The sequence below is a fragment of the Ammodytes marinus genome (assembly GCF_949987685.1).
Source record: "Ammodytes marinus genome assembly, chromosome: 3".
Taxonomy (NCBI): domain Eukaryota; kingdom Metazoa; phylum Chordata; class Actinopteri; order Uranoscopiformes; family Ammodytidae; genus Ammodytes; species Ammodytes marinus.
Window position 1 is genome coordinate 26,262,184 of NC_137232.1, and position 23,468 is coordinate 26,285,651.

At 39.9% G+C, this 23,468-nt stretch overlaps 1 protein-coding gene across 2 annotated transcripts; it reads right to left on the reverse strand.

Annotated features, from left to right (window-relative positions):
- Positions 1 to 611: 611 nt before the first annotated feature.
- Positions 612 to 20,163, reverse strand: LOC307271519 (HHIP-like protein 1). Of its 2 annotated transcripts, XM_080054009.1 has the most exons (15): positions 20,031 to 20,163; positions 18,882 to 19,802; positions 11,596 to 11,860; positions 10,779 to 11,058; positions 10,497 to 10,622; positions 10,219 to 10,362; positions 7,936 to 8,048; positions 7,649 to 7,789; positions 7,260 to 7,334; positions 6,973 to 7,099; positions 6,569 to 6,714; positions 5,885 to 5,966; positions 5,662 to 5,744; positions 5,061 to 5,342; positions 612 to 2,229 (listed from the first exon to the last, which is right to left on the reverse strand). In XM_080054009.1, the coding sequence occupies exons 2-15, from the start codon at positions 19,173 to 19,175 to the stop codon at positions 1,466 to 1,468; spliced, it is 2,922 nt and encodes a 973-aa protein (XP_079910135.1). In that variant the 5' UTR covers positions 19,176 to 19,802; positions 20,031 to 20,163; the 3' UTR covers positions 612 to 1,465. The 2 variants fall into 2 exon arrangements, with proteins under 2 accessions (XP_079910135.1, XP_079910134.1); XM_080054008.1 differs by having other exon boundaries at positions 18,882 to 20,065.
- Positions 20,164 to 23,468: the final 3,305 nt, after the last annotated feature.

Below are 23,468 nucleotides of genomic sequence, written 5' to 3' on the forward strand. Positions count from 1 at the left end.
TTATCCCTTTAGATGTACATCAAGTTTTTTTCCTTGGAGTAGAATCAACAACTGAAACATTTCGTGGGCGCTTCATAGGATTTTTCTGAGCTCCTGCGTCAGAGTCAGGGGGTGTGACACCAGTTTGTAAACGCAGCCATTCTGAGAAATACAGAAAGAGTTTTCAACTTGTGTCCTCTCGTTTGACAATGGCTTAACATTAATTTATATAAAAAAATAACACACAATAGCTTTAAGGTTAGGGGCTAGGGAATGCATCATGTCTAACAGTGCTGATCAGTTATGTTTCATACTCTGTAGTGTTTGATCACAGTCTCACGGTGAGAAAAAGTGTGAGGCTAATAATTCTCTCTGAGATCTGCTATAGGAACAGTGAATGATCCTGGAAATAAGTGAGAACTAAGCACACTGTCTGCCTTAGAGTACAACATAATGGGAAGGACCATTTGATTTGCACAGTGTGAATGTGTATGCTTGCTGCTGGAGAAATATCAATGTGAATTATTGTGAGCAATCGATCCACATAATAAACATATAACAATAACAGGAAAGTCCTTTTGCAGAAAACTTTATTCATGTCACCGGTCATGTTATTACATTCATCACATATAATGTCCAGCATTTCCTTGTTAAAAAAACTACATTCAAAAAGGTATCAAAATGCAAATAGACCTGCTGAAATTATACAATACAAAAATACAAATATCTTCTGAAAACACAATTGTCAATTTTAACATTATATGCTGTCTATTTTTCCTCATGGAGTTCAGGAGGTATGCAAACTATAAACACAGATGAAATATGATTTAAGTTTCTCCAAGACCCGGTCAGTCCATTTTTGAGTAAATCAAAGTACAATTTGTGTACATGTTTATAGACGTAACACCACATACATCAAACCACTTGGTAGTATTATCTTAAAGCTATTCCACTGATTGCTGCAATTCAACAGAAATGCTTGAATATTGCTATAATAATTAATGAATCAGGCCCCTTCCTACACACTGGTTAAGAACCAATTTGTAAGAAAAATTCATGAGATTCCCTTGACTGGTGAAATGTAAGTGGTGTAGCTGCAATTTGGAACAATGATACGAATGTGTTGATATTCTCTTCAATTACTGCTGTAAACAGGGTTTACATCGTCTATCGTGCTATCATCTGGAAAGATGCTCTGCGTAAAAACACACAGAAAGTATTTGATTTAAATGGACATTGTTTGCATTTAGCAGTGAAGGGGAATGAAAAAGGAAACATCAATAGGGAAATGTTTAAGCAAATTGACAACATCAACATTAATGCAAAAAAATGTGCAGTCAGTAATAACATAGCATTCCTTATTCAAATACTCTTTTCTTCTCTAGGCTACTTGCTTCTCTCATCCTGTCACTTCCTACATGTACATTGTACATCCTCCACTGTTTCCTCCTATCCTTTCTATACTTTTACTTGACGCTTTTTTGAGCTAGCCACAGATCACCCCTACATCCTCCCCATGTGTGCAGTTGTGTTTCCCAACCCTTGCTCTCTTGCACACGAGCAGCGATCTCTCCCCGCCCTCGCACTCCACATCGTCCAACAGGATCCTGACGCTACTGTCCGCCTCCCCTAACGCAGCCCTCTTCATCACCACCAACGCCGCCCTGAAGCCGAGCTGTCGACACACCACTGTACCTGCTCTGCTGGTGAAGAGGTCATCGCACACTGTACCCCACTCACCACGGATAAAGATCTCCACTCTACCTCGATCTGTTAAACCGTCGGAGCTCACCAGTCGCACTGAGCCGGCACGCAGCCTTCTCCCTCCTCTTTCTCTCTTGTGACCTCTGCCTCTTTCCCTAGGCCTCTTATATACTTGGTTACCCTCACTGGCACTTTCCAGCTTCTCTCCAAGCCTTAGCTTGTCTTCCTGTGATTTGGCCACCGTTGTGTTGATTGATGGTCCCTGTGGCTTGTGGCCTGATGCCATGGGTTTCTGGCTCCAGTATGTCGGCCCTGATGTGGTCAACGCTCCAGGGCGCTCTGGGTAACGCGCAGATGTCGGGGCTGTCTGGGGTGGTTTCAGGGATGTTGAAGATGGAGTGGGAGCCGGTGAGGGAGGTAAAGGTCGGGAGGTTCTACCATGGGAGTACTGAAGAGGTCTCCCCTGTCTCCTGGTTGGAGGTGTGGTGACGACCGGGGTTTGTGCAATCCTACGGAAGGCTGCAGTCATGACGGTTGTGCGATAACCTGAGGGAGAAACAGAATCACCCTCTTTATTTGAATTTATGTAGTAAAACAATGTCTTAAAGATAGTTGTCTTTAAAGTGATATGTTGAGGAATGCTTTCACACTTTCTTGCTGATAGTTAGATGAGAATATACCATTCTTATATATGAACGGTAAATATGAAGCTACTTAAAGCAGTTGGTTAGCTTAACTAAGCACAAAGACTAGAAATGTGGAAAAAAACCTCACCTTGCTCCGTCCAATTGTAATGTAAAAAAGAGAGCCTCCTACCACCTCACTCATTAATATCTAATTCTGTTTGGGTTTTAACACATTAAAGTTTCAGAGCATTGAGGAAGTTAGTGTGTCCAGCCAAGAAATAGTTTGGCACAACATAGGAATTTGAGTTGTATCGGTCCTCTCATCCAAGTCTTTGCAAGAGAGCAAATAATTGTATTTCCCAAAATATCAACAAATTTGTAAGAAATTAGCAATGTTGTCGTTGCAGACGGACAAAGGAAAAACATGGACACAGACACACAAAGATGAATGTCCAAACTGAAGCTGATGCAGAACAATTTATTAAAAATAAATAATGCCAAATTAATTTAATTTTAAGTAGTGCAAATACCCAACACATAAATAAAGACTAACTATCCTGCTTTCGACTCTTGTACCAGCCAAAGAATAACATGCTAGCAGGAACTAAAGTTCAGAATGTATGCCACTACAGCTAAGTATCCAGTACCTGAGTTTGATACATGCTTGTGCAAAAGGTTCATCCTCACCCTAAACATTTGTACAGGCAAAATCCTTAATTTGCTTTTGGTCAGTAAGCAGAATATTGCAAAAGCTGAGACACAGGAACACGACTGTAATTTATATAAGGGTAAGGTAACTTAGACTATTCAATATTTTTGACTGTAACAATGATCACTGTGTCAGATCAGGCAATTATGAGCTTCCATTTTCATAAACTGCATGCTGTCACCGGAGATAGGGACTTCCAGTAATAAGAATATAAAAAAGCAAAAAGTATTGTTGTTGCATAGGCACAAACCATTATTCCTGACCAAACAAGGCGTTGAAGGCAAAATATATATTTATAAAAAATAATAGCAAAATAAAGAAATCTAACATGGTCTTTCCACTGTGACATCGTAAGAGGTTCCAGATTGGTTGGTCGTCCACAATGACACACTTTACACGGCATTAAACTATTGATTGTCGAGACCAATACCCTTTGTTTTGTCCTGACTCAACGATCTACGTCTGCTGGAAAGTGGTCTGACATAGGATTTACGTGTTTCTGAGATTGAATGTGTTTTCTTTTTGTTATGTTCTGTTGCAGACTTGTTGCACATTGCTGCCAATGCTGATTAGAAGCACAATTAAAAATACAAGGTAGAATTCAGATGTACATACCTGTGACTGAATATTGATTCATGAAGTTTAAATAAAATTATATGTTTAACAAGACAGTTTGAGTATTATTTTACACATTAAAAAAGTATCAAGAGTTCAGTTATTTGAATGGTTTGTTGAAAAAGAAAGAATTACATCTTTAAAATAACAGAAAGCTAGATAACTCATCTGTAAAATGCAGCAGTAAGAGAGTTTTGTTTATTTTTTTTAACAATTCATGTTTTTGTCTATGCAGTAAAACAAGTTTTAAATTAAATAAAGTTATGATAGCAAGCAAGCTATAATAATAAAGTCTGTTCACCGGCAGTCTTTTAGACATATATACAAACCAACAAAAATGGGTTAGAAATGTACATTAAATGCCCCAATCCATTAGTCTGGAAATCCAGACCTGCCGCAGGCAAATTTAAATTTGCTCAGCCTGTTGGTCTGGACATGATCGATTGGAGTTCATTAACTATGTCGGAAAATTCCGACCTGCCAATCAAATCGTCTATCTGATATGGGCGGGCCAGAGCCCTATATGAATGGGGATCTGGGGCAGATGTAATCAGAAGACGACAGGGCATGCGCCGTCGAAGCTGTTATAGTAAACAACAGTGATGGCTGCGGATACATTGTTTGAGTTTGAAACGGCTTTGGCCTCGACACTTAACAATTTGGAAGAGGGCACTCAAATCTGTCATTAGCAAGAAAGAAGAATGCTCTGTTTTGCTGACCGACCACAGCAAAAGTTTAATTTACCAGTTAACCCCGCTGTTCGCTAAACAAACGGGGCTGAATACGTCACCTTGTTCATTGCTCTTATTGGTCGTAGTGCTATCCAATTGTGAGCAGTGGTATTTGAAATGCATTCGTAGGTGCCGCCCCGTGAGTTGGGAAGGTATATTGATCATGGCCAGACCCTATATCGTTCTAGATGTGGGTCTGGATTTCCATGCTACAAATCCATATTAACAGTCCATCAACTTAGACTTAGCTGCCAAACAATGTTAATAATATGATATTTTGTATGGTCTTGTTTTTGTTTTTTTTTTTGTTTTTTTTTGTCTTTTTTAGCAACTTAGACCCCTGAGAAAATTCCGCAAAACTTTTATCTCTAGTTTTAGTTTGATTTGATCAAATAATTAAAATAACTATTATTATCCAAGAAAAGTAAATTTCACAGTATCTTAACTTTAAAACTTTGCATGGAGAACTGTGAAATGTTAATTAACACGTTAAAATGTAAAGTGAAAATAGAGTGCAGAAAAGGAAACCAACTGGTTTGATGTTAGAAGCTCTTCCCTGCACCGAGGTGCGCACTGGTCTACTGGTGGCTTTAACATTAGTCCTAACTGATGACTTAAAGGTTGTGTGACTAGTGGCCCTATTGGCTGGGTAATGGGAGGAGCTGGCTTGGTGATCAGGTGCACCAGTAGGCCTACCAGTGGGTGTGGTTGGGGCGGGGGTAGTTGCCATGGTCATCTGGACAGTTGTTGGTTTTATGGTTGCTGCTTTTATGGTTGGTGGTGGTGTGTTTCTCTGTAATGTTGTTTTTCTTGTTGACTGTGTTGGGAGTGGTGTTTTTCTCATGGTTTTTCTTGTTGGCATTGGTGGTTTTAATATTTTGGTGTTGGGTTTTCTTCTTGGTGGAGCCTTCGTTGTAGTTGTTCTGATGGTTGTCGTCGGTACAGGTGTGGTCGTTGGTTTCTTGTTGATTACAAACTCTGCAAACAAGAAAAAGGAAGAACTAAAGACTCTTGTACAGCATCAAGAAAACACTGCCCAGACCTTGATACACATGTCAATATTATTTAACTACATGATGCACATTGACAAGATAATGAGAATAACAGACGTGGTCATTTTATCAGCACATAAAGGTCGGACATGGTTTTGGTATAGTGCATGAATGTTTAATCAAGATCAAGAACAGCAAACAAAAGAAAATGGAAAAACACACACTGAGAAACCAAAAGTGGAACAGAGAATAAATAGTAACTGTTGTAAGGGAAAGAAAATGTATTATTTAAAAATTCCCCCTACCTTCTTTGGGGTGAAAGTGAATCAGTTTTCCCTTTATCTTAACAGGTAGAGGCTTGAAGCTGCATTTTCCTGGTGGTGCTCGCCTGTGTGGTTAGGAGACAAACAATTAGCAAATGTTTTTCCTTTTTTTTCTGTGTGATCAGTAATACATAAACATTTACGCCACAAACCCCTGCAGGTATGCTTAACATGTAGTGTATTTATTTGTGAAGTGAAATGCTACCTGGACGGGTCCACTATCTTATAGATGACTCCTGATCTGGCTGTGGCACTTGCAACTCCCGTGGCTAAGAAATACAGTTCACCTATTGAAAGATGGACAGAGGAAAAGGAGAGAGAGAGAGTGAGGCAGACAGAGATTGGTGGAGAGTAAAAGACAAAGAGTGACAATCATTGACACAACAAGTAATGTAATAATACATTTGGCAAGAGAGAAATACAGGAATGGTGGACAGCATGGAGAAAGGAATGAAAGGAGGGAGAGACATATTACTCTCTCCCTACTTTCGTACAAAGTGTGTGTTATGGTTAAAATTGGGGGTTCTTTGAGCAAAGGGATTTGGACTTTGTTTGAACCTTTGAATTCTCCTCCAAAGCATTTTGAGAATAAGGGAGGAAATTATTTAAGACCGGATTCATGTGTGCAACACTTTCTCTAGTGCGTAAGCAGGCACTTTAATTCAGACCAGATTTTATGTCGAACCCTCTCCTTGGTCACATTAACTCACTCATTATTTAAGGAAACCAACCATTTAACCATATGATTTAACTTTAAATTTGCTGAGCACATCTCAATTAACTTATTTGTTTTTACTTTTATTCAGCAAGATATGCATAGGTTACAATGACTAAATTACTGTTTATGTGCATGTTGTTAGGTACTCTCTTGCACACACACAGTTATTACCTGCTTCATCCTCTGCAAAAGAGATGATGTATTTATAGTAACTGTTGATGAGTTTGGAGAATCTGCAGGTCTGGTCTGTTCCCATACAGATCTCATTGTACTGCCATTCCCCTGTGGTGACATTCTCCTTCAGGGACATCAAACGCCTGAAAAGAAACAAAAATAACATACGCAGTTACGCACTAATATACACACTTACTCAATATGAATACCTTCATAAACATGCATTTTATGGAATCAAGCCTGTGGACGATAGCTCTATAAAAGTGCAGCCTATTGCACTAACATTGTTGGTCGTCCAGCATCGCGTACTGTCATATTTAAGACATCGAAGGAAATGTGGGAATGAATACTTTCACAAACTGGACCCAGCTGCCTTTTCAGAATAAAGCAGAAACACATACCCACTCATGAAATCCCCAAAGATGTAGAGTCCATTGAGGTTTGGCATCTGACAGCCTCTGTAGATGTATCCTCCTGTCACTGATTTGCCCAACTTGTGGGGGTAGGCAAATATAGGCAAGATGTCATCTAGACATAGAAAACACAAAGGTGCCTCTGTTTATCATTATAACTTGAAGACAATAGTATACTGACATGCCTTAAGAAGTTTAATAATGAGTAATATACATATGGAAAGTCACTCGAGCCAAAAAAGAGTGAATAAAAGCAATCCCGAAAGTGGCCTCACCTAGCGAAGAGTTTTGACATAGTTTGCGATCGTAGCAGCTGAAGCCTTCTTTGGCCCTCCATCCATAGTTGCCTCCTTGAAACATGCATTGACAATGTTAATGCAATTTCACAGGAACACAATTTTTTTATTTGATTTCCCAATGGAACTGCTTCGTAATGCAGTACATAAACTGGTAGAGAAAACTTTCAGACTCACATAAATATTGTTTGAATACAGCAAAAGAAACATGGATTATGCTCCACCGGCTGTAATTAGATACCATTTTCCTTAATTGTTAGGTAGAAGACTGAGATTAAATTAAATTGAATTATGAAGTCTGACTCACTGTCTGTGACTGTGTGGTCCTTGAGAGATACCAAAGTGAAGTCCAACTAAAATGATCATACCTTTAACAATGATGTCCACCTCTTCGTATTTGTTCTGGCCTACGTCACCACAAAACATCCTGCCTCTCCCCCGGCCAGTGGCGGGGTCACCACGGTCAATGGAGCAGCGCCACATGTTGCGAACTCCGTAGGCATAAATCTCTGCACAGACATTGACACAAATAGTAATGAAAACTTTAAATTATTGAGTTGTGTTTTCCTTTCTTAGGTCTTAATTGTTATATCCCTCTTAAAAAGTCACCATACACAATGATATCATTCCACACATAGTATTTGAAGTGATTTACCCGGTTTTGTTTCCTTCTCCTCCAAGAATGGGTTGTCTGAGGGAATACTGTACGGGGAGTCGAAACTATTTTCATTGACATCAACACGCAGGACCTTGCCAAGGAGGGTTGACCTGTCGGACAAAGAGTGTTGATGAGAAAGACTGAGAGGCCTCAGAACTGAAGTGGCTGCTGAGTGAGTGCTAACAGGGAAGATACCAAAAGTGAGAATCATGTTTGGTTTATTTTTCTGTGCGACATTTTCTTCACAACTCCAAAGTCCCCATTAAATGTCCCTAATTGTATTTTCTCTTTCCCGTCTTTGTCTTCCTCTCTATCTCTACAACTGTCCTTCAACCTTTAGCTGTAATTACCCTTCCTCCTTTAACACTCTCTCTTAAATCTTTAAAAAAATATTTAGCAAATCATTCTTCCCCTCCATACAACATCCTGTGTTTAATTACTAAACATCCATCTGTGCTAAATCTCTGACTTTGACATTTTTCCAGTCATAGGCACACCTTTCCTCCCTTCTCATTCAATTAGCCTCTTTCTCTTCCCTCTACCCTGGTCGCTTTATTCACCTTAGCCACTCTTTCCAATCCCATCTTTCTCTCTCTCTCTCTCTCTCTCTCTCTCTCTCTCTCTCTCTCTCTCTCTCTCCGTCAGTCTCTCGTTCTCTCTCTCTACCCCCTCCACATACCAGTGTGTGGCAGTCCGCAATGTGAACTGTCAATATTAGACTTGGCGGGCTGCATCCTCCCTCATTCCCAGAACAGGTAATGCAGCCTGTCAACAAAACCCCTCATACCCAGCTAAAGAGATCTCACATACACCTCACTAAACGTTAAACTATTTCTCTAACCTGAATATTTCCATCAGAGGATTTCCCATTTTCCACTCTACAGTACTGCTCTGATTTTGGACTTTACTTTAAGACAAACAGTGCCATTCATATTCAAGTTAAATTTTAGCCTCTGTGTGAACTTTAAAGATAAGACAGCTAGTTCTAATTTGGCATGACGCTGCAATTTAGAATCCAAATCTACGTTGTATATCAGTCACATCTTTCTTTGGTTTTAAGTATTTGTCAGCTGCCCAATTCACAGTATAATCATTGTCTGACATTCTTGGGTTATTCTATTAAGCATTGGTTGTATTTAACATTGAAGAAACTTTGGGTTGATCAAATGAGAATGAAAAATTACAATTACAAACATTAATCACACAAAACATCATCCAAATATACAGATCCAGCACTCACACATTCCTAATCTATAGAATTAATCAAATTAATTATAATATCAAGGAAATATACTGTATGTGTGTAATGAGAGGTGGAAAATGTTTACCAACATGGTAAAATTTATATATTGCCTTATAAAAGTTCCCTTTGAAAACCATCCGAAATAGTCATTACTTTTTAAGTATTATTTTATTTTTCATTGCTAAAGTGAGAACAACAGGTCCTTAAATCCATCATATTATCTGGAAAATGGTTACTGTCCATCAAATACACATCTATGCATGCTGCCTTAAGAGTGAACATACAATATAAAGTGATGCTCTACATCCAGTCTGACATTTCCCGAACCATTTCTTAAAATAGCTAGGCTATTAATTGAGACTTCTGTCTCTCTTAATCATTTGACAGTTCATTCACACCACTCCTGCATTAATCTTTGGTGGGGTGCCTACATTCATTCCTGTTAATGCAATAACACAGTCGCATCCCAAAGAGGAGGAGACATAATTTAGATCGTCTCACTGAATCCTTGAGTGCTGTATCGGTACAGCAAGTTTTGTATTGCAACCTTGAAAAAGGGAATGGCATGTGTTTATGATACATGTTTACGATAATTGCAGTGATATCTTGCATTTTATGAGCAGATTCAGAAGAAGATCCGCAGTTTATGTGAATTTACTTAAGTGGAAAATAACCCTCCAGAAAGCTATAATTTGTAGTAGCCATTGAGCAATTTGCAAGTCTGCAAAGTTCCATAATGTGGATCCTTTTAATTTAGGTAGAATTTAGTGTTAATTGGAACTCTTTTTTTTGGTAGACCAGGCTGGTTCTAACTAGACTGAATGTGCATGTGCCACCCATATCATTTGAAATTTTAACAACCGATCCAATGAATGTGTTGGGTCTTATTTCCCCATATTATTTTAAATTACATATAATGTTGAAGTTATGTAAGGAAAGGGGTTTCTAATTCTTTCAAATCTCTTCCCGGACAGAGATGGAATACTGCACTCAACCTTATCCACTTCAAGCCTTTGAATTTAGGAAGGTATACTTACTTGTTCTGTGAGTTACCAAACTTTCCAAATGGGTCCCCAGCTCGTCCACCATCACCAATGAAGATGTACAGATAGCCGTCGTGGCCAAACAGAAGCTGTCCTCCATTGTGATTGGATGCTGGCTCTACCACCTCAAGGATGGTTCTAAAGCAAGACATACAAATGGGTGACTTGAACAGATAATACAAATCTAGTGACTATATCAACGTAATTCTTTTATATCTTTGTCTCAGTGTCTTTACTGTGTCACATTGATTCTGAATTTCCCTACTACTCACTTCTCAGAGGAGTGGTCTACTTGGTTATCATCGTGTTCTAACAGGGTGAACTCGCTGATTCGTATCCTCTCCTCTTTCTTGACATTCACAGAGTAATACACGTAGGCCTTTCTGACAGTCGTGAACCTATGCAGGGAAGAGAACCAGAGGAAGTCATACTTCATGGCATGGTGACTTTACTCACTGAGATTAACGCAAAACATTATGTCTCGACATAACCATCGCACATAATTAAAGGTGCAAGGTATCTATAACTGGCACTATTATTCTGAAAGTATGAACCTCGGGTGCAGGGCGATGCAGAGGAATCCCCTCTCGTCTCCAGCCCATGGCGATGTGAGGACGGCGCGGGTGAGATTGAGGAAAGGTCGGTCAATCCTGGAGCCGTTGGCCAGGTACACCCACACATAGCCCAGCTGCTCCGCCACAAAGAATCGATGAGTTCCATCGTCTGCGTGGATCATAGCCACAGGGTTTCGCAGCCCGTTGGCAACCTCCTGCAAGCACAGCTCCAGACATCCTTCGGGGTCCTCCCGTACAACGCCAAGGTTAATATTAAGCTCTGGGGTGATAAAAGAAGAAACAGGCGATGAGAAAAGAATCCAAGGGTAAAAGGGCGATGGATAATATAATGAACACAAAGTCATAAAAGGGGTTTGAGAGTATTCTGTTATTGGAGCTAATAGAGTATATGTGCTGCAACCATTACTAGCAATAAGTTGCAGTGTATCAAAATGTTCCTCATATTAACCTCACCTTTAGACCAGACATGTTTGAGTGTTTATGGGTATATATAATTGCAATAAAAGAGGTAAATGAAGGAATCTTAATTTTCCTTCTGTGGGTGTTTTTTATAGGAATGTGGATCCTTCAGATATAGTTGAAGAGTGCCTATAGTTTAAATGTTGGACATTGTATTGTGAGTGTGTCACACAGTATTGGACTCTAGTCTTGACATTGTCTAGATTTGTTATTGGACTTGACTTGGTCTCAACCCGTCAAAGTCTTGTCCTTGTATCAGTCTTGAAACACTCTGGTCTTGGTCTTGACTTGGTCTCGGTGTAGGTGGTCTTGACTACAAAACTAGCATACACCATACCTGCATCTGTCAAGACGTTAGGATAGCAGTACTGTTTGTCCTTCAGCTCCAGAAAGTCACAGAATTTTCCGCGATCTTCTTCTAACATTTGCGTTAGGTTTGTAGACAGATGCGGGTCCCACACTTCCTCCAGGATGAGACTGAGTGTGGACCGACACTGAAGCCAGTAGCTGGAGCAGTAATCCCTGCAGAGTCCGGGCACAATTCGTGTAGGTGTGTTGGCATCTTCAGCATCATACAGGTGGGCGGCATACGGAGAACACTCCTGCAACCAGAAAGATGATTTCAAAGCTATAAATGACTGTTCCTTATGAATAAAATTGAATGGAAGCCAGACATGCAGAGGTTCTTATGAAATCTGTCAGTGTGCGTCAATGTACAGTACAATATATTATTGTTCTAGACGTATTAACCCTTGTTCAAGCCGACTTGTTTATCTCAGAGGTAGAGTTAAGAACATGTATGGATCACATAAGTATAGGATTTGTGTACGTATCCCACCGCAGCTCCTCACCGCCTCACTATGAATGGTCAGGCCTGGGTTATATACAGGCTGTCTGAGTGCAGCCTGGTATAAATGGATCCTCTGGAAGGTCCAGACAGTTATTAAGTCACAACCACACTGTCCACACCCAGAATGGTAAGCTGCAGGCACTGCAAGGGCACGACACCCAAACCATTGTGCGGTGGACTGGTGCTCTTTCACTCAGCTCCAGATCAGCTTAACCCGTCATCACCAGGAAACAGAGCCCAAAGCACTGCAAAGATCACTCATCAAATCCCCAGCAGAACACAAGTATGATCCAAAACCTGCCATTAAGTGCACTATATGTCATGTTTAGTGTGCGCTTGATACCTAGCAATAATGACGGTAAAAAAAGAGTCTTCAATCTATTGCAGATTATAGAGTGAAATACATTTAATTTGTTGAGGCACTGATATTGTTGAGTGCACTTTTACAAATATTTTTTAGGCATGCAGGCTAAAAGTATACATCATTTAGAATAACTTAGACAGATCGAGACCAACCAAACAATTGTGGGCCTTGAAACCAATTGTGTTGTTGTGTGTCATTTACCAAGGACAGATACGTGTTATGTATCGTGTCACCATTGTATGCTTATCCTCAGTAGTTGAGATCAAGGCTTTTGTTCAAAAAAACTGTTTAAGAGATGGATTTAGTCTCTAAAGCCCTTTGAAAAGGTCACTGTTGACGGAAGCTGTATTTATTGTGTATTTTAATGCTGCACAAACAAAATTAGAGTGAGTGACATGATCTAATTGCAACCGCATGTAAAGGATCTACTGCAACTGCGACAAAGATGTCAAAGATTTTGAATGAGTAATCTGGAGGAAGAAAACACGCATTAAAGGAGAAGTGGTATGGTATATGCTTGTACCTGGCTGGACCTACTGCTTATACACTTCCACTTTAATGTATTTGTGTGTGTCAAGCTCAACACCCAAATGAACTGACACAATATTAATTAAGAAATGTATATCGAAAGAGAAAATAAATACAGTTATTTGTCCACAGGTCTGCATGTGCATTTATTTCTCCATCTAGGACTCTGTAATTATTCATTTATTTAGTCCTACATTAATACAGTTGAGCTCAACGTTTTAGGCATCCATGTTGAGTTTCCTCAAATGTGCAGATGAAGATTCAACAACCTGCTGATTTTCTAAATTTGCATTGTGTAACTATTCATGATGAAGCCATACTGAGTATAATAGAAAATAAATTATGTCCATGTTATAATATACTGTTTAACATCTACAATTCATAACTATTGCTCTCCTCCCTTGAGGTTTGATAGTATCGTCCCTATGTTTAACGGTAAGCCTGCAGGGCCCACAGAACCCTATACACCTAGCTAGTTTCTTGGGAGTGCATGAAATGATAAAAATGTAACTAAGATAATTTTTTGTTGAGGCACACATCGGATACACATTTAAATTTCTGGCTTTGGTTTTGATGTTGTGCTCCTGAACTTCAGCTGCTGTTCCACCTAAAGAGAATCACAGCTAAATGGGAAAGATATTCTTAGGTAAAAGACATCTAAGTATATTTCTGGACAGAGATCATAGCATTTCCTGGGAAACAGCTTTTACAGGCTAGAAAAAAAGCTGTGTTCAGTCTGAGCTGCTGGTTCTGCTGATGAAAGCAGTTCCTGGAGCAAATTTGGACGAACGCTTGGTGGTCTAAATTCAAAGTAGGGGAGAATGGAGGAATCTGAGGCATCGGGTAATGTGAGCCACCCCCTGTATCTAGGCAACGGAAAAAATTGGTGGTCATGTGAGATATATGTTTTCAAGCCCCTCTCATTTCCCCATGGCCCTGAAAGAGAGGACCTCATGGTGCTGTGGTAAGCATGTTTTTTTCACCATTTTGCATTTAAAAGTAAATGTTCTTGCTGTCAACTTAATCAACTGTTGTGCCAAAGCAAATGTATTCACGTAGAAAAACTTCTATCATACGTGTTGATGAACTACCAACATATAAAAACCATGTTATTATGATATTAGCTAATGATTAGCCTGAAATGCTAAGAGAGGTAGTTTTTTCTCAAATTGTGGTGGTGGGGGAAAGTGAGCCAAATGCTGTGGGGGAAAGTGAGCCACTGTCTCACTTTCCCCCACCATGAGGCACAAGTTAAGTTTAGTCTTAAACATATTTTAATGTAATATTACATAACATATGCGTTATATGTCATACACATTGTAGAAAAGCCATCATGCCAAGGAAATACACCAGGAAGACGACCTGGGGCAACCACACGGAAAGAGCACCTTCTCATCTTTCCCTGTAACCTTCAGGGCTGGACTGTAGAGTAGGCCTAGTTGTAGAGTATGACAGGCTGATGTTATAATCCAGTTGGGTCTTCTCCTGTGTTCTGAGTCCCAGGCTGTTCTCGCTGGTTCTGATGTTCCTATGCTTTGACCCCCAGACACAAGCTGGCTCTAAAGCCCAGTTCAGACCAAAGATTCGCCTTGCAACTGCTTGCAACTCGCAACTCCTTGTGATGAGACGGTTGAGACGTTCTAAAACTGGACCTTGCGATTTGACATGTTGAATCTTCTGCGACGCCTTGCAACGGCTTGCAACGCGCTGCAACGAGCAGTTCACACTGCTGCGATTTCTCCCCCGCGACGTTCTAAAACCGTCTCGTCGCAAGCAGTTGCAAGGCGAATCTTTGGTCTGAACTGGGCTTAAGGGTCCTGTGTTCTGACCCCCAGATTGTGTTCTAATCTAACTGGTTCTATCTTTCATTTGAATCTTATTAAAACCTTTTGAATTATAATATGTTGTATTTGATTTTGTTCAGAGTTACTTTCAAGTGTTTAGAAAATATGTTTTGCTTAATTGACCAAACCCCATCATTATTATACTAGTCCGACATTAGTTCTGGAATGTGTGGCTAGCTTTCAGGATTCTAACTGTTACAATATGTGTTGTTATGGTAGTTTCAGAGTGGGAAAAGTAAGTGGATCAGTTTACCCCCAGCTGGTTCACTTTACCCCCTTGATTTTTCTGGTCTCAGTTTACCCCACTGCTGGGGTAAAGTGAGCCACATGACAACTTTTTTTAAAACAATCATATTTTCACTGCCCTTTGTCTTGAAAAAATTCTGCTAATGCCCATTTCTAGGAAACATCCTGAATTAATATGAAATGTGTAAATTTGAGTGATAAATCATTTTAGCTCGCTTAGATGGGAGCAAATGTAAAAAGTGGCTCAGATTACCCCGTTCTCCCCTACATAACAAACTTATTTTTCAAGCAAAGTCAAGAAGATGTATTTGCATGAAGGTATCCTATATTTTTGTTTAAGTATTAAAGTATGTTGTGTTTTTTATTCAGGAATATGGCATATGAGGTACATAAATGGGTTCATTGCGTAGCCATCGCTGGTCTTCAGTGTCTTCCCTTCCCCTGTTTGACCCAATGAAATTGAAAAAGTGTTCTGAGTCAGCCCTTTTCTGGCTCCTACTATCATAGGGTAGGATAAATGCAAGTAACTACTAACAGCTGTTCCCTAACAATGCAGCCACTTCAAACTACCATAATTTGGCGTTTACGCTGTGCAGTTCAGAATAGACTTAAAAGTTTAACTTGAGAAGTGAAAAAAATGCCTTAAGAAATGGCACCCCATGTTGCTCTAAAAGTTCCATATGGTGGTGTTTTATTTTATGTAAGAGACAGAAGGGTCATGGAAAACAGATGGCTGGTAAATGTGTTTGGACTTGGACAGGACCCCTGGTAAGAAAGAGAGAAAAAAGAAAAGAAAAAAAAAGTGAGATTAACAGAAAAATGTAGATGGATAGATTTTGACATGGGGTTGTATGAGGTACGTATGCCTTGTTAGTTCTTTAACTATTCTTCTTAAATATCCCTTTGGTGTCTACTTAACTTTCTCTAAAACACTAGGCCTGACTGAACTACAGACAATCATAGCTTGATTTACTTTTACTATGTGTTAATGCAAAGCTCCAGCAGTGGCCATACAGGGGGAAAAAAAGAGTAGATTGTTGAATTTTGTGTGTCTGTGAATTTTCAATTGGGTTTCATGTGCTGTTTGGAAACCTGAACATCTGCAGGACTTCGCTGCTGTCAGCTCAAGCTCCATGCTCCAACTGTTTAAACTGAGGACACTTTCACAGTACTTAAAAGTGCTTATTAAAGATGCAACAGGGACAATTAACCTTAGTGTTCTGTTGTTCTGTCAAGTGCTCACTAAATGGTTTTGAAGTGACCTGAGGTGCACTGAGCAATATAACTTCTTACTCGAAGGTTTCTTAAATCTGCCTTTCTTTTACATTTGATTGATTGTTGTTCCGTTTCTCATCTAAAGTTCACTATTTATTTATCCCTTTCTCCCTCTCGCTTGAAGGAACTTGATATATCCTGGAGGAAATGGTTGTTAGTTTGGTCAGTTAAGGGAATGATGACAATCTCCCTCCTGTCTTCCTGACACACACATACGCATGCACGCGCACACACACACACACACACATGCACATTAACACACACAAACTTACTCATTTGTTTTTCTGTCTCTATCTCTCTATCTATCTGCATGTCTCTTCACTGTCTCATTGATCTCAGTGCCAGGAAGCTCCTGTAGTGCAGCTGCAACAGAGGGCCTCAGTGTAATCGGTTTACCTACAATAAGTGCTCTGGCAGTGGGGTAACATGACCACCTTTAACCTCAAACCAAGGAACCGACAACCACAGTTTGGTTCTGGCTAAAAAAAACTCTAAAGGAAGGTTTTATGAAATCATAGTTGTTCAAGAAAGAGCAGCATTTGACCAACCCTTTTGGTCAACAGAATGAAATCATAAAAAAAGGGAAACGTTTGAAAACCAATATACTTTTGTTTACTTTTAAGATAATTTCGCTCATTTGAGAAATTAATACATTGTTTGCCTGTTTCTTCAAAACAGTTGTTAACTAATAAAAAATTGGTCTGCATGTAATGTTGAACAAAGAAATCCCTCTCTAAACAATACATATTTACATTTTTATGAACTTCAGCTGTGTCTTTATCAACCTGCACCAACCGTTGGAAGCCGTACGTGCAGTGCAGCGCTCTCATTAAACTCAAGACACAGCCTGCACTGCCTGGAGAGAACCGCACTGTCCTATAATTTCCACAATGATAGCAACCTATATTTTAGGGGTCAGAAGATTTGTCACCATCTTAACATAGTGTATGATGTATTTAGCCCATTTGCTTTGGCTTCTGCAGAAGAAAGATTTGTATCTGAAGTATATGGGCCATTACAAATTTGTGCTGCACCTATCATTCGTTTTGCACTTACGACCTGCACTCAGTTAGTGGCAGAGCTGCAAAGTCAGCACCTAATTATGCAATCCCTGGGTGGGACTGGTTTTACGGCTCATTCTGCCAACAAGTAGAAAGTGGGAGTCCAGTGCTGGGAACTGTCTAAGATTAGCAAGTTTAGAAAAAGAAACGAAAATAGAAACACCCATTAAAAGGAAATAACATTCCCAAACACTGATAAACATAACTCTGGAAAGTTGTTTCAAGTTAATGCAGTATGAGTCAATGCATTTTAAATATAGTGTGGTTTCCTCCATACTGTATGTCTGATGTCACAGACACTTTAGGGTTAATTCATCTTCATTCCACACTTAGCCATGACTAAGCATGGTAAAAATACTTCATGTCCAAACCATTAAAATCTTCCAAATCTTTGGGTCATGTTGCTAAGTTTTTTAAGTATATTCTGTGTGATAGGCAAAAAGGAAAACATACAGTTAACGATGTGTTAAATTGTGCTGAAATGAGATCATTCTTCTATAAGGTCTGGTTTCCAGCTAACTCTTGAGTATCTCTTTGTCTCATGTCATGTGTGACAAGAAACTATACAAAGCTTCTTGGTAACCTGGATAGGACGAAGCTTGGTTTACATTTTGTACATCAGAAAATTAAATTCAAGCCATTGATTTCAAGTCAATCATTTGGTACGCTGAGACCTTTTATCATCACTTATGTGCTATGCACAAACATTCACTTCAAACGTTTGGCTTTAGATTTACTGTTCCATTCAAACTGTACTTCATGCTGTGTATTCCAAACAAGAGAGTTTACTTTATTGCATTTAATGATTTGGCTTGTTAAGTTTCACAAAGCCCAACTACAATCTAACCCAACGACACAGCATCAATAGTTCAGACTGTGGTTTGGCTCTGTAAGCCCAAGTAAGCACTGTTTGACAGATGTCAACATCCTCACATAGCCATTAAACCACATTTGCTATACTGTACCTTTTCTCACGATCAGGTTCTTACTGAAACACCACATAATTTTTTTCACACAGGCTTGTAGGGGATTTTTGATGGCTGACATATGAATGTCAGTATTACAATACACCAGCAGATGTATAAATGCTCTTGAATTGAAATCAACTTTTTGATTTCACAAATTGGACACCAAAACCAAGTTTCCAAGTTTAGACTGCAAACATCCGCTGTCAGCCACTTTTACACCTAACATGAGACACATACTGTATGAAGGTCAACACACTCTGGGACTGTACAGTCACAAAAACAAATAGTTAAAAAAAAGATGCATGTTGATTGCACATCAAAAAGCGACATGTGTGTGTTTCGAGTGCAATGTTATGTTTTCAGATTTGCACATAATCAACAGCAATTGATAACACATTTTAGGCCTTTAACATCTGCATGCTGATGAAGAGGAGATATTGGCCACACAATCAAAGATACCAACATTTATCACAGTCATTTCTCTTACCTGACACAGAATGTTGCGGATGTACCTGCCGCAGGCTACGAAACCTGAATGGTCAAAGCTGTCAATCATGGTGTAAAACCTGATTGATATATCATTATCTTTTTCCAGATCACAGCATCCAAACTTGGAATACTCCTTGCAGAAGACCAGTGGCTGCCGGGGCTCAAATGGAGGCTTGTAGTCCAAACATTGGGGGTGACAGCAACCCCACCAGGCCTGGAGTAGCAACTGCAGGACTGGGAGGAGAAGGTGAGGGAGCGAGCCATGCTGCAAGTTATAGGTCCGTAGGGTCATGGTGAGAAGACGCTTCCTTTCAGTTCAGGATAGTTTGGCTCTTGACCAGATGAGGAGGTAAATGAAAGCAGCTTCTATGGGATATGTTTACTATCATGTGTGAGGAGAGGAGTGAAATGTACATGTTACATCTCCACCAGCATCTGTCAAGCAGAGGTTCGAGTCTCAAAGTTGGCTTTTCTGAAAATGTTGGATGTCCTCATTTGATGTCCTGGTCTCTGCAGCTGTGTGTGGTGTGTGTGTGTGTGTGTGTGTGTGTGTGTGTGTGTGTGTGTGTGTGTGTGTGTGTGTGTGTGTGTGTGTGTGTGTGTGTGTGTGTGTGTGTGTGTGTGTGTGTGTGTGTGTGTGTGTGTGTGTGTGTGTGTGTGTGGGTGTGTGTAGGAGTGTGTGTTTTAAACACACTGACCAGGCATCACACCTTCCTGCAAGTTTACCAGAGACCAAGCTGCCCTGCGTGATGTGTGTAAATAAGGTAACACTAGATCACACTGATCCCAATTCAGTGAATTCTTTTGATGGCGAGGGGATGCACAGTGAAGTTGTCCACTTAGTGTATGGAGGTTAGCAGGACCAGTATCCCAAATACATGTTGGTATGGAAAGATTCAGTCCTTGTCACTCGGTGTATCTGCATCAACAACAAAAAAACACAAATTTGTGAAAGAGGATGAGTTTCCAAATCTTCCCGTTACAAGAACTTATAGCACATGGCATTACAATTTATAAAATACATTAGTCCTTTTATTGATGCTTAGCAATCTCTCCAAAAAAAGCAGTTAAATTGCTAAGAAGCAATCCAGGTTGTTTGAAAAAATGGAAGCAATCGAAAAGAGCTTTCGAAAATTTAAAGTCGCACCCTCTACCGAAGCTCCTGCAAAATATTTACTTCCAGCTTGAATTCCCTTGGAGAGTCTCGCCGTGTTTGCTCTGGACATGTGCTCACTTGCTGCAAGCGGACGTGAGCCATACGTACAGAGGGAGAGCAGGCGAGAGTGGGAGAGAGAGGCTCTTTCATTCAGACACAGAGCCACGCTGCAGCCTCAGCTTAGATCCCTCCCTCCCCACTTCTTTCCTCCTCCTCCTCCTCTCTCCTCCTCTCCTCTTTTAGTCTCCTACAAAGACACATGCATTCCTTCCCATAGCATGCGGTACACATTGCCCTGAAGTTGCAACTTTCCACCTCTCTTCCCTTCAGCCCGTCACCCCCCCCCCCCCCCCAACCCTCCTTCAGCATTCCCAGACCTCCTTGCTGTCTCTACTGTTTCCAGACAGTCTCACTAACACATTTGTGTGTGTGTGTGTGTGTGTGTGTGTGTGTGTGTGTGTGTGTGTGTGTGTGTGTGTGTGTGTGTGTGTGTGTGTGTGTGTGTGTGTGTGTGTGTGTGTGTGTGTGTGTGTGTGTGCGCAGATGAATCAAGACGTGCGCTGGAAGTAGAGACTAATGGATTCTCCAGGCACACATCCAAATCCTAAAGAGCAGAGTAGGCAAACATTTACATCTTATTACATTGCTTCAAATATATATAGCTGCATAATGGTTTTTTTAATAACTTATCATGGCGGCAATATCAGTATGTTTATATCAATACTTTATTATATGACTATTAGTGAAACGGGCCCTCAGACACTCAAAGTGAGGAAGACTTATTACCCAACTCTGCAGCTCCCCTCAGATGTACCAAGCGTCAGCATCCTTCAGCTCATTGTTTTGGTTTGGCCCACAACTTTTACTATCTTGGTTTACTTTCACTGCTCGTGTTGCATCTTTTATTGGCTGTAGCCGACGGCTCTTTTAAGTCAAAAAAAAAATCTATAAACCCACTGCCTAGCTCCAACACCACACAGCAGACAGGCACAGTTGGCAAAAAGCTGGTAAACATAGTGAAGCATTTAGCTGCTATAGAGTCATTATATTAACCAAAACAGACTCACACTCATTAACTCACGAACTATCGACTCATGGTCAGAAGCGGAACTACAAATGAGTGCTAAAGACCATCTGTGTCTGCTTACATAATAAACAGCTGTTTGCAAACAAATTAACTATATCAAGTTAAACAATGCTAGTATGTCAATGTTCTGTTTGGCTTATTTTCGCTGCACCCAGGTAGAAATCCGTTAATGCAGGATTAAAGAAGCACATTTTGACACATACATTGTCAAATGTCCATTAAGCTCTTGTTAGGGAATTTATTATTGTGTGAATATATGAAATATATTTACACTATATTGTATTATCATAAATTGTGAATCTTCATGGAATCGGTCAAACTCTTCTGACCTTAGTCTTGTGTAAGATAAAGTCAGGTTGTTTTAACCAAGATAGTATGTACTGGAGACTAGACCTTGCCAACTATGTTTGATATGGTTCACTATTCCAACCCTGGAAATCTATTACGTAGGCTAAAGATCGTGCGTCAATAGATTTTGCTATAACTTCTCTGTAAGACTGCCTATCGGTGGTCATTTCATTACAATCCCGTTGTTGCATTGTTTGTCTTGATCCTGTTTGCAAACGATAAAGATCTGTTCTATTTTTGTATTTAAACATTGTGTCACCTGGTATTAATTGCCTAAATTCTCAGCTGGTAATAATGACTAAATTCTCATCTTTTAAAGGTTGATATCTCAATTCCACGACACTCTCCAGTAAATGTGTTTGGTTGAAATGTAAGCATTATGTAGACTTAAGGACAAGTAATGTATTTGTGTGTGTGTGTGTGTGTGTGTGTGTGTGTGTGTGTGTGTGTGTGTGTGTGTGTGTGTGGTGTGAGGGTTAGTGTAGTGTGTGTGTGTGTGTGTGTGTGTGTGTGTGTGTGTGTGTGTGTGTGTGTGTGTGTGTGTGTGTGTGTGTGTGTGTGTGTGTGTGTGTGTGTGTGTGTGTGTGTGTGTGTGTGTGTGAGTGTGTGTGTGTGTGTGCGCGTGTGTGTATGCGAAGTATGTATGTGTGTGTAGACCTACCGCTACCATCTGTGTCTCATTATCGCCCATCCACCTTTGAGATTAGAGAGTGACTCCCATCTGGCCGGCTGTCTGTCAGACACTTTATCACTCTGCACTCTCGGTTAAAAAGGTAATCTACAGCAAGACACTCCATGAAATAAATCCATGGGCAATTTATCACATTAGCATATTCTTGATTCCTCAACATTGTAATAGATTTACATGACAAAGTGTTGAAAATCCATATTTTGCAATGTAGGGCTGTGGTAAATAATCGATACAGCAATATTTTGTGTTTTATATTTTGAAAAAAAAATCAACCAGTTGTGAACCTCAACCTCTGCTTCTGTAGATGTCGCAGTACGCCTTGTTTTTGAATTTGAGGTTTTTAATTCAATTGTTTTGACACAATTTGTCTGCTGAATCATCACTATAATGCACTTTGATGTATACAGACCACCCAGATCATACACAGCAACTTATCTACAATCTATTTTTTTACATTTTCAGTGCAAGTTAAATATCGCAATATATCGCAACACACATTGTATCCCAAAGTATCGTGAAATATCATGTGTGACCCATTTACCATATCGCGAAGTCCTTGCCAATATCCAGCCCTAACTGAATGTTCAAATGTATGTCTCAACAGAACAACTTAGAGATTCATTTTCTATATTGCTGAATAAACGTGATCTGATTAGGACGATGGCTTGCTAGTTAATAATTTATGATGGATTCCCCATGTGTAATTCACTTTTTTTGTGAGTGAAATCTGAAAAATGCTACGCTAAACCAGCAAAAACACCTCAGTACACTGTTGTGCAACAATAAGGTAAATCCCATATGGTATTATTGAATATTGTCCTCCTGGGTTGGAGTATTAGTATATCTTAACCTTTGTTATGACCTGGTCAAATGAGTATTTATTTCATTTTAAAAAATCCCCAATCTTTTGAGAGCTGTATATGAATATTTGCATGGGGAAATTAATTTCTATGAAGTTGTGAGGCCATGAAAGAGATCTGATCTACCCTGACATGATCAGACATGTGACACATACCAGCTAACAAACTTTTTGGGCAGAGAGCATTTACACTCAGCTTGTAAAATGTGATTATCTTAAAAAATAACAACGATGACTGAGTGAGTGAGTCATGGTTTACTGGAAAAGACCAAGCGTGGATGCCTGAGACTGTGTGTGTGTGTGTGTGTGTGTGTGTGTGTGTGTGTGTGTGTGTGTGTGTGTGTGTGTGTCTTTGTTTCATTCGGTTACACACTTACACATACACACACTGTTGTTGCAGCAAATCTTGCAGTCATTCCTTGGCAAAGCGTTCCGCCCTAGCCA